The sequence below is a fragment of the Pholis gunnellus genome, assembly GCF_910591455.1.
Source record: "Pholis gunnellus genome assembly, chromosome: 7".
NCBI classification, from domain to species: Eukaryota; Metazoa; Chordata; class Actinopteri; order Perciformes; family Pholidae; genus Pholis; species Pholis gunnellus.
Window position 1 is genome coordinate 2,076,966 of NC_136533.1, and position 18,713 is coordinate 2,095,678.

At 43.7% G+C, this 18,713-nt stretch overlaps 1 protein-coding gene across 1 annotated transcript in view; it reads right to left on the bottom strand.

The window, feature by feature from the left end:
• Positions 1-18,713, bottom strand: part of cadps2 (Ca++-dependent secretion activator 2) — a 152,883-nt gene that overhangs the window by 90,028 nt on the left and 44,142 nt on the right. Inside the window, exons 3-6 of the mRNA XM_079163449.1 lie at positions 15,486-15,818; positions 2,296-2,376; positions 707-940; positions 336-457 (exon numbers count right to left, since the gene is read on the bottom strand). Coding sequence (XP_079019575.1) covers positions 336-457; positions 707-940; positions 2,296-2,376; positions 15,486-15,818 — 770 coding nt within the window. The remainder of the gene's footprint in view (positions 1-335; positions 458-706; positions 941-2,295; positions 2,377-15,485; positions 15,819-18,713) is intronic.

The following is an 18,713-nucleotide window of genomic DNA, read 5'->3' on the forward strand; positions in this document are numbered from 1 at the left end:
TGAGCTCTGTGTCTCACTTTGTCCATCTGCAGACGCCTTTAAATATCAAATATCAAAACGTTTTTAAACTGCAGCAACATTTCTGTGACTGAACAACAGCCACAAGTTTGATCACTTTAATATCTGAACCCCAGAACCCGCCCGCGGGATTGAAAAGCATGTTTTTCTTTAAACAGTCGCCAAAAATCTCACCGTTTATCAGAGCCAGAAGCTGTAAAAACCGCCATAAGAGTCAGATTCTCATCTTTAGCTGACCCTCCCTCCCTGAGTGGGTTTTGGTTGTCTGTGTCTGAACTGAGGACACCGTGAATCGAGCAGGAGGAAGTAGAACTCACTGAGGTCTGGAGGCTTCAGCTTGGTCCGTCTGCAGCTTTTCCCCTCCCTCCACCTCCATGGTGCAGTAAACGACCCGGTTCGGAGCCACGGACTTCAGGCCCTGGACCTCCACGATCACAATCTGAAGACACCGGCAGAGGGTCAAAACACGCCGCGTCTCTTCAGAGTTCTTTTACTCTTAAGACACTAAAGAGCATCTGAAAACTGTGAAAATCACAATCTTACAAGAAAACAATACGTCTTTAAACGAGGTTTGTCGAATGTGGACTCATTAAGTCATAAACATATAAAGCTATAAAGCTCACGTTCTCTATAAATGAACTTCCTCATGAAATCAATCACTAAGCCACACGGCCTCGTCCACACAGACCTCCAGAGTAAAAGACAGCACCACGTCAGACTTGGACAGGACGTCTCCCTCGTCTCCCATGTCCAGGAAGGAGTTGTTCATGGAGGAGCGTTTGAGCTTCTGCTTGAAGTCCGGACCTCCTTTGGAGACCGGCAGACTCTCCAGGTTGGCCATGAGCAGGTTGACCGACGAACGCAGCTCCTCCACGTAGAGCGGCTCCATGTCGGCCGAGACGAACTTCGGGTTTCTCCTCTCCTGTGGGGACAAAAAGAGAAAAACGGTCTCGGTTCATCATCAACACGTTTACTTCACGTCCAATTCTTTCACCGACTGTTGGACGTTTTGGACAATTAAAACCAACCACGGATTAATGACACAGTTTAGCCTCCACAGTGTGACATAAAGTTGTACTGATGTGCGATCAGGATATCGTTCATGCCTTCTCCTCCTCTAACACTTCTGATGTTACATCGTGAACAACAAATCTGTGTTTGAAATCAGCAGGAGAGCTAACGTTAGCCGTTAGCGGCACAGTCCTGCTAATGGCTAACGCTCACGGGGGGTTGCATTGAGTTACATTATGAAGCGTTCGAGCTTCATTCAGTAAAAATAAGTAACGGTCGAAGGAACGGGATTTTGTCAAATTTAGTTTTTTGACGGAGACGTTTTCACAGCTTTATGAATTAGAGATTAGAGATGAACTAGAAAATGCATTTCCTGCTGAAAATGCGTTGGAATGCTGAAAGCTGAAATGAACTGCTGAAACATTGCTGAAAATAGAAATCCAATTTAAAAAAAAAATTGCAAAAAGCTTAATAATTCAAAAAGTTTAAAGATTACAAATATGAAAAGTCATATCACCCCTCTCCTGAAAGAACATTTTAATATATGAATGGTTTCTGTGGCTTAAAAAATGTCAGCAGCTGAAAGTATGAGGAAGTTGAAGGAAGTTGAAAGTTGAAGAAGTTTAAGAGGATTTGAAAATATTCTCCATAGACATCCCATTCAAAAAATAAAAATTGCAAAAAGCTTAATAATTCAAAAAGTTTAAATATTAGAAATATGAAAAGTCATAGCATACATGAGCTGAAAGAGCTGAACATTTTGATATTCGAACGGTTTCTGTAGCTTAAAAAATGAAGAAGAAGAAGAGGTAGGACGGAAGAAATATAAAAAAAGAGGAATAAAGAACAGGATAACAATAGTTGGAATGCTTAACAGCATTCCAACTATTATGATCCGTTAAATCTCTATTTTGTTCTTATTGGTGTCGGACGATATGCAAGTTAAAGTATGGGGGAAAGAAAAAATGGTACTGCGACATCCAAAAGCAGAACGTGCTGGAAAGAGATGTATCCAACGAACAGCTGGCTGCTTACACATCTGGCTCTTTAGCTGCTAGATGTTCATCTCTCCTCACAGGTTAACGTCTATCTGAGCTCATTCTGCTGGAAACGTTGAGACTCAACCAAACAGTGAGCGTAAAACCAAAACTAGGAGCTAAAAGAGGCTAAAAGGGCACAAAGAGACACCCCTCACATGTTCAAATTTAAATATATTTGTTTTTTTAATCGGTTTCATCTCATGATGACATGATGAATGTCTCTCACCCTGGAGATCTTCTCGGCCAGCTGTAACCTTCCGTCCAGCTCTCTGCGGATCTGAGCTGCCTGCTCGTCCACGTTGTCCAGCTGAGAAAGACAAAAAAAAAACACAAAGAGTCACATCAGGCAGCCAATCAGAGAGCTGCACAATCAATAAACCAATCAGAGGGGTGAAGGACAGAGACACAGCCGGAGAGGTCGACTGAAGAAGAAGCGCACTCAGAGGAGGCTCAGTGGTGCAGCGATGAACCATTTAGCAGCTCAGGTGGTCATAGACGTCGGCAATTAGCCAATCAGGAGCGAGGGTCTGAGAGCAGCAGGTCAACGACTTCATCATATCTCTCTCGACCAATCAGAGAAGAGAGACGTTCAATCCCGTTAGTTTTGAGATTCAAGCTGCAGGTTGTTCAGCTGCAGTTCCTCTGATGTCCACCAGGTGCTGCTCATAGATCAGCTGCATTGAGACGCTTAATGAGTCTCACGTGGTTCATTTCACCATCATCACCTCATCTACTGAGTGTCTTAGGCTGCAAAGACATTAGGACACTGTTTCCATGTTACAAGGAAGCTTTTAAACATAAACATAACATTTCTAAATATGATCAAATAAAGAGGAGACACTTCATGTGAATAATAGAAATCACCATGAAACGCCCAGTTAGTTACTTTATAATTATGACAATTCTCATATTACAAGTTTTCTAATAATGTAGTTTTAAATATGCAAATGAGGCATTATCTTATCAAATGGGTGCTAATTTGCATATACATCCAGAACAGAAATCTGAACATTGGATAAAGTTAAAAATGATTGTTTCATTTTGTCGACATATTAGAAATATTTTGGGAGAGTTGTGGATGTCTCGATGCATAACTTCATAAAGCAGAAAATACTGTCAACAGCCATAAAAAAAACATTTTCTGCATGTTTTTCGTGATAAAAGGTTTTAGAAATCAAACTATGAATGATGTATGAACAAAAAATAATGAAGTGGAGATTTGTGGATCAGAGTCTGAGAAGAAAAACTGCCTTTAAAGGAGACACGTCACTCATTTTCAGGCTCTTAAATATTACTTTGGGGTTTTTTCTTCTAGAACATGTTTGGATGCTTTAATGTTCAAACACTTGTCAGCTGTCTGAGTGGACCAGACAGCGTTATAAATCAAACCGATGATCCGTTTATCTTCAACATAAATACGTTTAAATCGGATTGAATCGTGTATTAGCCCGGGATCGAACTCTCTCTAGTGTCCACCAGGGGGCGACTCCTCTGGTTGTATAGAAGTCTATGAGAAAATGACTCTACTTCTCTCTTGATTTATTACCTCAGTAAACATTGTAAACATGAGTTTATGTTCTCAATCTCTAGTTTCAAGTCTTCTTCAATACAGCATGATGTTCATTTAGTAAATGATGGTCCATTTAGAGTCAAACAGACCATAAAGCAGGGGATGAAAGCAGAGTGAAAACTGAAGGAGGTTTTTGCTTCACTGGGCAGAAAACAAGCTCCTCGTTTCACAGATCTGTGATGAGCCGAGGCGTCTAAAATAACAATCAGAGATAAAAAACGCTGTGATGGAAACCGGCCCGAAGTCACAGAGACGAGTGGAACCTTCAGAGCCGATAACGCAGAGAAGAGATAAGACGTTTAATTTGAGCCCGTTAAAAAAAAAAACGGGTCCCACAGAATCAGTCAGTGTCTCGTTCACAGAGAAGGAAAACTTCCTTTAGTCACGCTGAGGAGCGACGCAGAGCTGCAGCTGGAGGAGGGAAAGAAAAAGCTGCTGAGCAGCAAGTTGTGAAGTGAAGAATCAAAGTGAGCCACAGAGAGGATCACACGAGACGCTCTGCTGCTGGACCCGAGACATCACCTGCTCAGCCTCCGGTCACTCACCTCCTCATGCGTCTGTTTGAAGTCCCTGACCTCACTGAAGGGTTCTTTAAGTTGTTCCCTGGTTTTATTATATATATATATATATATCAGGAATATTATCAGGAGTGAGGGTCAGTATTATGGAACAAGACACAATAAAAGGAGATGAAAAAACATGATCGTGTTTACCTTAAAATTAACTTTGCTGCACAAATAATCAAATATGAATCGCAGTCCCTGTGCTAGTGACATGTGAAATGCGTGCTCCACTCTGTGATAAAAGTGATACGAGAGTGCGGAGCCAAGTACAAAATGAAAAATGAATGAGGCGACCAACATGTTAAGATTAACTTTCATGAAGTGAAAACACACTGAAAGGGTTAAAGTTCTAAGACAAGAACACAGACAATCCCAGACTCCTCAGACCTGTCAATCACAGTAAGCCCCGCCCCCCGGTCTGTTTGACTCTAAATGGACCATCATTTACTAAATGAACATCATGCTGTCTTGAAGAAGACTTGAAACTAGAGATTGAGACCATAAACTCATGTTTACATGCCAAGCAGCAGATCCGTGAGACTGTACCGAGACTCAGCAGGTGCTTTGAGCTAAATGCTAACGTCGGCACGCTAACATGCTCACGATGAGAATGTTAATAACATCCTTTGCAGGTGTAACGTCGACCATCTTCGCCATCTTATTTTAGCGTGTTAACATTTGCCGATCGGCACGGACAAATGTACAGCAGGCTGAAGGGAACGTCATGGAAGCATTGGACAGAATGATGCTGTGACCTGATGACGGGAGAGTTAAAGTCACCAAAGTTACCAGAATTCATCCTCAGGGGAGCATGAATGTCTGCACCGAGTTTAATCACAATCCATCCAGTAGATGTGTGTGAGATACTTCAGTCTGACGGACCAGCAGAGACTTTTAATAAGAACCGTCACCGTTATGACTCAATGACCTGCGTTTGCTTTTAATACTCTGTTTTGTTCTGAGAGCGACAAAAAAAAGTAGTTATTTAATAAATAATTAGTCAGTTTAATAAATGAATATCGTCGCTGTCACCACTTCCTGTCGTGGGCTGACATCCGCCTGCACTAATTGCTGAGCGATGGAGATTATAGTTCACGGATGATTTGACAGGTTTCTGTTTCTATTTCAGAAAGCCGGCGGTGAGGATCCAGAGTGACACCCAGAGGGGAGAAACAACACACGCGTTAAGCCTTTTCTGCAGTCGTTACGGATGCGATCGGCTCATCGCTGAGTCCTAATTAACTCAACACTGTGAGGAAGAAAGAGTTCTTCATTACCAAGGTGATGGAGGTCAAACCGACGTCTGATATACTTTTAAAATTCATGTTTTTATGGCGTTTCGACAGCGTTTATCTCCTGTAGGGAAGCATCGGTGTTGCTGGAGGTCAAAATGTGTTTATGCTCAAACATTAATATATTTGTTTCTCATTCAAAACGGTAACGAAGACAAACTTTGGGATCATGGGAGTTGTTGTCTTCATTGCAGTCAGTTGGAGGTTTGTACTGCAGAGGTCTCGGCTGATTGAAACCTCAAAAAAAAAATACTGAATAAAGCAGCTTCACGTTAGAAAGTGTTTCTCCGACGCCGTGCGATACAGGACGTCCTGTAGCGCCGGCGATGTCAAGCTGCCGCTAACGTTGGAGGATCCAGACTCATTATCTGCAGAGGTCTCCTGCTCAAAACAAACGGCGCCGCTGATTAAAGAGCCAGTGTAGCAATAATAAGTATGTTTTACTTTATATATATAAAATCACATTTCATTAGCCGCCATGTTTCTACAGTAGCCCTGAACGGACAAACTAAACACTGACTGACATATTACACCACATAGTTCTCTGAACGCTTGGCACACGAGAGAAGTTTCAGTTGGCTGCGATCTGCAACCTCACCGCTAGATGGCGCCAAATCGTACACACTTTACTTTCACAACTGCTCGTTTCTCTGAAAAAGATCCAGACGTCCGATGACTAAAATCCTTCAAACCGATGAAGATAAATAGAGTAAAAACTGACCAAGATCTACAAAGTGTGTTGTAAAACCCGATATAAAGCCACTGACAGGCGACCGAATGAAACACACCGATACTCTGATTCAAACAACAGATTTGTCCGTTTTAAAAAATGGTTGGAAACGTAAATTCACAACTCGACACTATCTACGACATAGATCATAGATCACACGATTGAGTGCTACGGTAGCGTTAGCTCCATGAATCTTCTGAACGGATTCCAAACAGACATTCCAAATGTCTTCAAGCAGATAGACGAGGGTCGATAAAGGCTGAGTGAGTGTGAGCCGACCTCTAGATACTCCACGATGATGAGAGTATCACCAAGAGGCAGCTTCTCTGGGCTCGTGTGTTTGTGCGGCGGCAGTCCGTCCGTCAGCGCTGAGATTAACTTTTGGTCAGAGGAACTGCCGCTGCGCGCCGTTACTCATGCCGTCCCGGTCGTGTCTCCGGTTAATTACAGTCCGATCTAATTAACTGCGCTGAGATAACGGAGCCGTCCACCGCTCATCAGCCACACAGAGAGGTCCATCAACCACATGACACAATAACACCAATAAAACATCCTGCGTGCAAAGAAATGAAGAATACATGAGTGTAATCTAGTTTAAAGCTCCATTCCTGCATTCAACAAAAAAAAACAAAGTTAAGAGAAGAGAACAGAAGCTCGTTAGTCTGACTCAGTGTTCGCTTCACCTACGAAGAACAACGCGTCACAATTCTGAGATGTCACACAAAATAATTTGGTATTTTATCCACGTAATCATAGACCAGGAAGTACAAGGATCACAAAAGCTCAATCAGCGATGTTTCAGCCACGAGAGTCAGTTTGGCTGCAAGTACTAAAGTTAACGACACACGCACACGCACACACACACACACACACACACACGCACACACACACTTTGTTACCATGACTTCTCCCAGACTTTGTCTTTGTTTGCAGCCGTCTAATTCTGCCTCTCGGAGCATTCCTATGACAACCGGCCTTTATGTGACTCCGTTCATGTTCTCGGCAACGTGTCAACATGTCAGACTTGAAGACACACGGAGGAGTGTGTTGGGTTAGCAACATGTGAGAGCTGTTATACTCGGCATTGAAGGGCAGACTGTGTTGGGTGCTTCTGTAAAACCCACTGAGCTGCCGGACAGGACCTGGAGCCCTCGAGGTCTTCAGATCCACGGCTCACAACACTTTCTTCTGTGCATGTAACGAAATGTTTCTACCTGAACCCAATTGTTTTTTTCTTGCACCATTTGGTGTCCCTAACGGTCGCGCTGAGCTGACTTCCTCAAATCGTGAAGGTCATATTCGGGGACATTTTAGGGGAATCTATGCGCTTCTCAGCAAACCTATCATGTATCATGTATCAGATTAGGACTTCTTTGCTGATGCTTGTATTTGGTATAAAATGTGAGAAACACAAGTTTTCTGTGCACCGTCAGCCTCCTCTTTTAGCATCGCACATTTATCAGTAATGCGTTTTATGAATGCAGTTTTTATCTGCGTGAGTAAATGGATGAGCGGCGTGAGAGCAGGGTTGAAAGTGTCAATCAGTGCGTGAGCGTTGGCAGCCCTGCACAACTTCAATCACAAACTACGTGCACAGCTCAAATCAAAGCTCAAAGCCCTGAGAGCAAATGCAAAGAGAATTTTGGTGAAATCCGTTCTGCAAGAGGGGACACGGTTTGAATTAAAGGTCTGTTCATAACATATAAAACAGCAACATTTGAATTCCTTTGGAATGATTTGAAATCGCCGTCATTAGTGGATTCACTTAAAACCATAGACTGTATGTAATCATCTTGATGTCACCCATTGGTTTGTGGACCGACGTTTTGAAGCCTTGAGTTTGCCGATTTTGCCGTCGCCATGTTGTTTTATTGACAACCAATGAACAGAAGTCACCATATCTGGACTGAGTGACGTAGAGACGCCGTATACGTCTCTGGTAGAGACCTGTCAATCACAGTAAGCCCCGCCCTAAAGCATCCCCTGCTTTATGTTCTGTGTGACTCTAAATGGACCATCATCTACTAAATGAACATCATGCTGTATTGAAGAAGACTTGAAACTAGAGATTGAGACCATAAACTCATGTTTACAATGTTTACTGAGGTAATAAATCAAGAGAGAAGTAGAGTCATTTTCTCATAGACTTCTATACAACCAGAGGAGTCGCCCCCTGGTGGACACTAGAGAGAATGCAGCTTTAACACATGAAGCTTTGGATTCACTCGGCAGAACCGGAGAGGAAGCCAAGAGGAACGGTTTGCAGGGAGTCATGTGACAGACGATACTATGAACACGTCTTTGGAAGAACTACAGGAACTCCCTTTTATGAAGCTCGTCGGCTCAGAGAGTTTTATTTTACCAGGTGGGAGGAAACGCAACAGTAGAAAGTAAACAGAGAATCCAGACGTTCCTACTGACTGAGCTAACGCAGCCGTTAGCTCCCCAGCTGCAGCAGCTCAACAAGTAAAATACTGCAGGCGTAGATGATCAATGAAGAAATGTTCATCTCTTACGTCTTAGAACATGAACTAAGGACGGATTTACTAAATATCAGCTTACAAACATTGCGTATTATTTAAATAATCTAGTGATTCTGGAGGTTTTGTGACTTTAGTTTTTGATGCTAATAAATTAATATTCATTGCTAAAAACAGGGAATCCAAACAGCTGAACAATGTGCTCACTCTGCAATACACTCCTGAATATGAATGGACCAAAGTGTGTTCCTTTATGATGTGAATGTACAAACTTCAATATGGATGAAACCGACACTGAGCTGCTCACATCTGGAGGAAACATACAGAAATATGCCGCTATACAGACTGCAGGAAATACTATATTAAAATGAAATGAGTATGATCTGCAAAGATCAACTTTGAAGCCTTCATTAGCTGCTCGTTGTTCACAGTGACCTCTCACTCCCTACGCTTGAAACAAACACTTTTGTTGCACCGATATCATTACTGAGGTCAAGTACAGCTGATGACAAAACTGCAGAACGACAAGAAAAGCGACCTCGCTTCGTTGTGATTAAAACACAAGAAGCTTTCCATGAATACAAACGTGTTTAATAATAAACTGACATATTAGCATTTTTATTCCAGCAATCATCCTCAGACATTTCATTTGTGTGCAGAACGTGTCAAAGGGAGAAGCCTCTCTTGTTAAACCGTCTTATTACGAACTGAGCGACCTGCTGTGCACAAAACAGCCGATCGCAGACTAATCATGAGACAAAAAGAGATGAGAGACCGACGGAGGAGACACAATTACATCCTGCCGTCAGACACAGCGACAGCCAACAGCAGGATGGAGGGAAAAATGTCGAGATTTAGTAAAAAAAAAAAAAACAGAGACTGAGAGGAAAATAGAACACCAAAGAAGAAGAAGAAAGCTGATTTTCAGACAGCAGTGTCATTCATTAGAGCTTCATCTAGCGGCCTCTTCCAGCCGATGAGAGCCGACAGACAGCAGCAGAACTCAAAGGACCCGTCCCGGCGGAGCGGGGCCCCTGATGCCGGCGTGTTGCACTCAACAATGCTGCTGGAGGCCGGTTGAGTCGTGTGGAATCATGAAGACGTTGGTCCCGTGCTGCTCACAGCGAGGAGAGGTTTGGAGGAAGGATTGTCAAGAGAACGTAAAGCGGATGATAAATAAACTCAGACTGCTCCTCAGCATCAGTTTGGGGTTTGAGACTTCCCACATGAGGAAATACTGACAATGCAATATTATTTTTCTGCAATATATATTTGTTTGAATTTGTATAAATTTGTGAATTTGTATAAATTTGTAAATTTGTAATTTATAAATTTGTAATTTAAAATTTGTAATTTATAAATTTTTATAAATTTTGGCTACATTTAAAAGTTGAATGAATCATTCTGGTCCACTTAGAGAGCAAAGGTTATACAAACAGTTTCATTATGAGCACATTGGCTGCTTAGATAAGAATGATGACGACGCCTCGTTTTGCAGCCAAATCAAATAGTTTACAGGATATTAAACCTTAGTTTCTTTATAATGCATTTAATACTTGACTTCTTTCTTTACAGGGCTTCTATAAGTATAATAAAGTAGTCCATGAATATGAGATATGACTTTACAATTACAACCCCTCCTCATCGTGGAGGTTACAGTCTGAGGTCTCTGAGTTACACTTCTTCTCTTTTTGTTTCTTCACAGCTCGTTTAGTGAGTTCGCTCTCTGGTGTTTTGGGAGAATAAAGCAGCACAGAGTATAAACGTTCATGCTCAGTGGAATTAGAAGCAACGCTTCAGACGCGGACCGCGCCGTTAAGAAGTGTAAAAATATGTATCTTAGTCACGGAAAAGAAAAACCGTGAACTGAACCATAACCCTGGAGTTAAAATGCCAACTGTGCTCATGCGCACCTCGCGATGCTGAAGCCATGTATGATGGACAGTCCTTCGGTGGGTCCGACTGTTTACAACTCTGTGTTTTCATTTCATGTTGAGAAAGATTCTGAGATGCTGTGTTGATGGACGCTCGGTAGAAAGAGAGGGAGAGAAGTCCAGAGTCACGATGCAACATTCCGGGTGATTCACACCATTGCCTCCAATGGCCGTCATGAAGAACCTTCAATTCGTCTGAACAGATGTTGAAGAGACGCTCCTCCTTACTGCAGAACGTGCTTGAGAGTCCTCAGGTTTGTAAAGTTGTCTTCGGTGTGACAGTAGTCTGTACATTCATGGTACATCCTTGGGAGCAGAAACTGCTGACTGGGCGTACGTTTCATGGTGAATATTAAAAAAAATTGGAAACAAATACAAAATAAAACGATGCAAATGACTCGACTGCAACACTAACGTCAACAGAGCGCTTTAATACCCGCACAACACTAAACCTTCTCCCGACTGACGGAGGAAGTTGTTGTGAAATATCCACTGAATTTGCAGAGAGGAGACTTTGTTGAGTTGTTTCCGTAACTCTGTCGTGTAATAATCAGTGTTGTATTGAAGCCACACGCACACACACACACACACACACACACACACACACACACACACACACACACACACACACACACACACACACACACACACACACACACACACACACACACACACACACACACACGTCGCTGCAGTTTATCCTCACACCAGGTGATGTGAACACCTGGCCTCTCCCTCCCTCTTCAGCTGCTGGTCCTCCTCTCCCCCTCGCTGCAGAGAGGTTACACCTCTCCTCTCCTCTCCTCTCCTCTCCTCTCCTCTCCTCTCCTCTCCTCTCCTCAGCTTGTATTTTTATCCTCCGCTCTTCATTTTTAGTAAATGTGCTATTTCTGACAGAGACATTCCTCTGATGATGCTTCTCTCAAACAAATGTGTCCTAGTTCTGTTTTATTTGTATCGTTATTGTATCGTTATGCATCACGACAAACAGAACATTCATAGAAGATGAACTGCCCGTCCTGCTTCGTACGTCAGCGGGTGTAACAAGTAGCCCAGAGGGTTAATTAGGTTGAACTCCTGCTGCCTCCAGGCCTCTCTGACCTCCTCCTCTTGGAATCGATTGCGGATAATAAAGGTCACGAGCTCTGAGCCCCAGTTTGTGCCTCTCACACAGAGCTGCTGGTTAGCATTAGCATTAACAAGCCCTTTGGTGAAGGATGGTCCAGTGTTTCCTATGCTGAAGGAGATAGGAAAGGAGAAGCACCTTTCTAGAGAATTCGACCAGCTCTCATCACCTCTGAGTCAACTCCTCAGACTAATATCTCACACGTTAGCGGCTATATGTTCCACTTTCTTAGCTAGTTGCTAACTTTTGCGGGGACACAGTTCTACAGCGTAGGCACAAGGACAAGGAGGTGTCTTGCTCAAGGACACATCGACATGCGACTAGAGGAGCCAGAGCCGGGGATCGAACCGCCGACCCTCTGATTGAAGGACGGCCCTGCTCTCCACTTAGCCGCAGTCGTCCCGTACGTCGATGATGTGGTTGTGGGGGCGACTGTGGCGGTTCGATACGGTACAAACAATGAAAAAGACGCTGCCGTATTTACGCCTAGATGGCGTGATTTGTAGTGTTGATGGAGCTGCTACAATGATTATTATAATTTATTTGATTATCTACTTGCGGAGAGAACTAACAAAACATGAATTCAGACTTTTTACAAATCGGTATTCTGTAGTTATTTCAGCATCACCTTTAATAATCATACAGCGGGATGACGAGACGGCGTTTAGTTTCCCGGGATATCTGGGACTTCCACAACAAGTATAAGCAGAGAGGGAGGTTGTTTCTTCCACGGTTCATGGAGGATGGAGGCCACTACGGCAGGTAGACGAGCGAGAACACGGGAGTGATTCAAACACAACCGTACCAGCAGAGACGAGACTGAACAGCTGCTCCAACAGCCGCACAACGAACAGCAATATTCCAGCCGCTCTACATCGTTCTACTGGCGGAAGAACGATTATTAATACTAATAAATGATTGCTTTCTGTTGTTGTTGCTGTGTGCATTTCATGCAAACTTAGCAGGTTTATGTTGCGACCTTTAAGCCACTTTATTATTGATATTATTATTGATAAAATTACAAGTAGTGAGTTGTGGTGAAGAGATTTTTGCAGGCAGCTCGTGACATGAAACCCTAGAAACACAGGTGAGAGTTTAGAAATGTGATTAGCTCTCGTTTCTCTCGATCTTCTCCTTTCTCTTCCGGCCTCTAATGAAGCAGGACGATAATAGAACCCGTCCTACAGACCAGGATGACGTCTCAATGGGCCGTGAAGCGATCTGTAAACGGGAGCTATTTATGTTCAGAGCGAAGGAAAACGATCAGCGGAGGATGACTGACGCTCTCTTCCCTCTGTAGGGCGGACACTCAGTCTGTTCAGCCAAACTAACAACTCAAACGCTCCTCCAGAAGTGTCCGACCGAGCACACGGCTCTGCTTTGATTCAGACACATTTTAAAGGGATCAGGAAGAAGCCGGTTCGCTGTGGCGTCACATCTAGACTCTGGCTCACTTTACAGGAAGTGAAGGGAGCCGATTCTTCCTCTGGAGGAACTCAAAGATTCAGAGATCATTTATTGTCATTATGCAACACAGGGATGCACAACCACATTCAGTCCTAGCACAAACACATAAACTAAACTAAAACAGCAGCAGTTCATTCCTGGAGTGCATCTCTTTAAATTTACATCATGAAGAACGTAAACAGCAGCCACGAAAACATTCTCTGGACGGGTAAGATGGCCGACGTCTTCACATTAAACATTCAACGTGAGGAAGGACGTCGTCCATCAACTCTGACTGTGTTTGAGCACCAAGCACCATGATGTAAAAACATATATATACTGTAAATACATATATATATGTATATATATGTTTACAATGGCTCAGTTATCTCCTATTAACCAGCTGGTCTCTGGAGTTTGTTTTCTCTCAAACAAACAGAAGGAAATGAAGCATTCGTTGGGGACTATTTTCAGCGGTGGATTAATCCACGTTTGGTGCTCTAGTGAGTCAGAATAAACTAACAGAGTGTGTGTGTGTGTGTGTGTGTGTGTGTGTGTGTGTGTGTGTGTGTGTGTGTGTGTGTGTGTGTGTGTGTGGAGCTCTGTTACAGAGGAGGAACAGACAGAGTGAAGAGTAGTGACACTCACAGAACACGTGGATGATGTCATCGATAACGAGCTGGTTGAGGTTCTGCAGCGCTTGTTCTCTCTGACGTCGTCATTAGTTTTGAGTATTGCTGCTGAGACTTTATGAATCTTTGTATTGAATCGAGTTCACGCTCTGGTTGCTCTGAGACGTCGCTTTATATTTGCAGTCGGTATTAATCGTATTCATATTATCCACTGCGTTTTAAAAATGTAGGTATTTTTGGATGTTTGAAATTCTTTATTTGCTGTTCATAAATATATTATATATTTATGTGTTTAATGTCTGCCTGCACTGATTTCATTCTTTTCTCTGACAGAACATAAATGGTCTCAAGGTGAAAAATATTAAAAAGCCGAGTCATGAAACAGAAAGAGAGGAGCTGGGTGTGAGACGAGAGAAGCTGTAGAACGACACATGAATGAAGTGAAGCGTCCAGCGAGTCTGCCGGCTCGTCTCTGCTGCAGTCTGTGACCTTTGAATCTGACCTTTAAGTTTTCAGCAGACAGAAGACGACCGCAGGTCGCTGCAGGTCAGGAGACGGACTCCGAGGAACTCAACGAGACCTGAACCGGTCAGGCCTGAAGACCCAGAGGTCAGAGGTCAACAGCTCTCCCACTGAGAGTCCCATTTTAATAAACCTAGTCATAATAACATTATATATTTCTCTCCTTCTCCATTTCATCCTCCAAATCAACTACATTTAGGTTGAAATCTGTCGTGTTTGACAAAGAACAACATCACATTTGTGCCTAAACTCACTCACACACTCACTCTTCACTATCATTTAATTATCATCATTATTAAACCCTGAAGGACTATTGCGTTTGAGACTGTGAACTCCGGACCGCGTCATGATCACTGTAAACCACAAAGCTTCAGTCCTCATCTTCATTCTGAGTGCATGTCAGCTCTCCAACATATTTAAATAAGTGTCACTCCCGTCTGGATGGTGCTCACTGTGCAGATTCAGATTGGTGTAATTACTGAGCAGCAGCGTGCTGAGACCTTCGTGATGTTCTGCTGCTGATGAGGCTGTTTGACAAACTGACAAGATTTGTGATCCAAGTTATATTTCTGTGTAATCAGAGTTGTAGAAATGAAAGAATGTCAGGTCTAATAAGGAGGCAGCGGTGGTCTCATATATGGAGTAAAAGACTTTAGAGCAGCATCTAGTGGACATTAGGGGAACTACAGCTGTGGACATTTGCTTCATCATTCAACCGTAGACGTCAGAAATAATTAACATTGTGTGTTTTCTTTAAACGACCATCAAAACTACACATTTATCACAGCCAGAAGCTGTCCGATTTTCATCTTTCCGACGGGCCTTGAACACATCATAGGTGACTAACACTTCCGTCAGAAAACGCAACTGAAACTGAGCTTGAAATTGTGACACGTTCCATTTAAAATCTCGTCCCAAATAAACCATTTAAAGTAACCAGATTCTGTAAAAAACATTAAATTGTGAGCTCCTCAGTGAAACTATGAAGACATGATTGAACTTCTTGAAGTACTTTTTGAGTTCTCTCTACTTCTAGCCATGATGAGAAAAATATGACAGGAGCGATTCAAACGGAGGGTTTAAATGCTTCCACGCGTGTCGGTCGACCTCCAGCGGCTCACCTGGCAGGCGTTGTACAGCAGCTGGTGCTCGAACTTGCGGATGCCGAGGATCTGCTGGAACATCTCGTACAGCTGCTCCTTGCTGAGGATGAGCTCCGACACGGCGCTCAGGTGGGCCCGCTGGGGCTGGCGCCGCATGTCCTCGTCCCCCCTGTAGATGGCGTCGTACTTGGCGATCCAGGAGCTCAGGACCGTCTCTTTGCTCAGGCCGTCGATCTCCGGGAGGCTGCGGACGCGCCGCTCGATGTTCTTCTTGAAGACGTCGCGGAAGTCGCTGGCCGAGCAGCCGCCGCTGTGGACCATCCGGGAGACGCGCTCGCTCTTCAGGAAGCCCTGCCGGGGAAAGAGAAGCAGAAGAAAAGAGAAACGTGAGTGACGACAGCTCATCATGTGCTGAATTAAACACCGTACTAAAGAGCCCGTTTCTCGCCCGCCAAAAATTAGCATCACAGTTCATCTTGAATCATCGATGCACCTTGCTAACCATGCTAGCTAGCTAGCTGGCGCTGCTAAGTGTGCCCAACTCCAACCTCTCGTCCAAATAAAGTATACAGCGTCTCTGCGTCACTCCTCTTCAATCCAAATACGGTAACTTTCGTTAACTGGCTGCAAAAAAAACCAACATGGCGGCGGTCGTAATCCAAGATGGCGAAATCGCCGAATTTCGAGGCTTCAAAACATCGGCGCACAAACCGCTGACGTCACGATGACGACGTCCAATTCTTAGATACAGTCTGCGGTTTCAATGTGCGCTTAAGTTATTCATGTAGGATTAAATTATAATAAATCAATAATCGAGCATAATTCAGGACTTTCAATTCCTTTTAAATGCATCCAAACGCTGTTAACAAAAATACTTTAAAATGTAAAGAAATCATGTCGAGGTTCACCGAACTCTGTTCAGACGTTTGGGAGTGAAATCACCCGAAAACGTGCAGAGGGCGACCGTCCTCCTCCACACAGCCATTCTGTGGGCCTAATGTTAAACTCTCATTCACATCGGCGGCTTTTGGCAGAAGTTCTTTATCCGGAGAGCCGCTCGCCGAGTCTGACGGGAGGATAAGTGGCTCAGACTGAAGCGGCGGCTCGGTGTGACATTAAACGTCTCTCAGCCGGCTGCTTCACCTCCTCCTGCGAGTCGCTCGGAGACTGTGAGCGGCACGTCAACAGTGAGAGGAAGTGATTCATCTAATGGAGGCCGAGAGCTCAGAGAGCAGCAGCTGAGGATACCAGCATCAAACATTCTTACTCATTCAGCTTCATGTTCCCGACTGATTCCTTTAATCCAAAGTCCAGAGGAAGACACAATTCATTAATATGAATAATATTCTGCTACATTTTGTAAAAGTTGTGCGCATCCGTGATTACGTAAGATCAGGTTTTACTTCCAACTGTTGGATTTCTCAATACCGCTCAATATTTGAGAGTTAAAAAATAATCAGACTATTATATAACAGCACATGAAGAATGAAGTTCTTAAAGATATGTAGTAGTCTGAGCGACATGTTAGAGGCTCCAAACGAACTGTTAATGGAGACACCGCTCTGAACGATCTCAAACTAATCGCTGACGTTTCCATCTACACCGATACCGCTTCCTCTCAGACATGCACTCCTTTATGCTAATCTGACGGCCGGTCTCATGTGTGAATAAGCACCCTGGTCACTTCCATGTTAAAGTCACGGAAGAGAAGATGAACATAAAGAGTGCAGCAGCACATGCAGAGAGAGATGAAATGTTTCGTACCACCTTGTACCTACAGGCAACCTCCGGTTCTGCAGTGAAGCCAAAGCTTCATGTCTTAAAGCTGCATTCTCTCTAGTGTCCACCAGGGGGCGACTCCTCTGGTTGTATAGAAGTCTATGAGAAAATGACTCTACTTCTCTCTTGATTTATTACCTCAGTAAACATTGTAAACATGAGTTTATGGTCTCAATCTCTAGTTCCAAGTCTTCTTCAATACAGCATAAAGACAAGAGGACTGAACCACGTCAACAAGCATTATGAACGAGTATTTATTCTTTTCATGACGTTTCGTCCTTTTTTCCCGCTGAAGAGTTTTTCTTGGTAGTTTATCTGAATCGAGGGTCAAAGGGCGGAGGGTGTTGTACGCTGTACAGATTGTAAATCCCCTTGAGGCAACTTTGTGATGTCTGACGTTGGGTTGTATAAATCAAGCTGACTCAATGATCAATATCAGCAGAATGTGAAAAGACTCGCAGAAGCTGCTGACAGACATTCAGTCTGCTGCGAGGGTTGTGGTAGGAACCGGCTGCGAGATGGAGAGGAGCCGCCGCGGAGCTAACGACGGCTAACGAGGCGGAACGGAAACCACTCCAACGAGGAGATGTTCCACGCTAAAACTAATGAGTTATTTTATGTTGAAGAAAATCAGCAGGGGGGCGCTGAGAGACGACACACGGGGGAACAAAAAGTCCTCTTTGAGGTGAAGTGGATGAAGTGGGAGGGGACAGATGTGGCTGCCACCGGGGGAGCCGGCTAACGGCAGCTAATCCGCCTTTTCTGCATCGCTCAACGCAAAACGGCTCCGATCTGCTGGAGGACTGAAGACAGACTGGAGGAGAGGAAGCGGAGGAGACAGATGTCGGCGTCGGTTAGCCGGCCAGGTGGGACGAGAGGACTCGTCTCGTCCCATTCTCTGTTCAGCTCTTCAGCCGACTGACAGAAACCGAGAAGAAGAACCTGGAACACATTGGAAGTGATCAGTGATCAACGAGTCAGAATATGATGGAGCTGATCAGAAAGATGCTTTTTATCACTGTCACAGTAAACTGGTTTTAGTAAAGGCCGTGGTGAAATACACCGATAGCGAAGGCATCACCGACAATTTGTGAATGAATGGAGCAACCCGACAACTGCAGTGTCCAGATGTGCAGGACCCGTCCTCACAGAGGGGATGGACGCTGATGCAAACAAGCGTATTATATTCTATTATTTTGATTTAATGTTGTGTTTAATGTGAAATCCTTTTTAAACGCAGTGTTTAAGTGATGGATGAGTTCATTGTGTTGGTATATAATGAAAGCAACGGTTCTTATATCTTAAAGGAAAAGTTACTCCAGTCTTTTCAAAATACATTTTCGTCTCGACAGGAAACAACCGGTGAGGTTTAGGCAACAACACGACTGAGTCAGGTTTAGGAAACGTCTGTTTGGGTTAAAAGCACCACGGATGTTCCGTTACCTGAAAAACACAAACGGCTGAAAG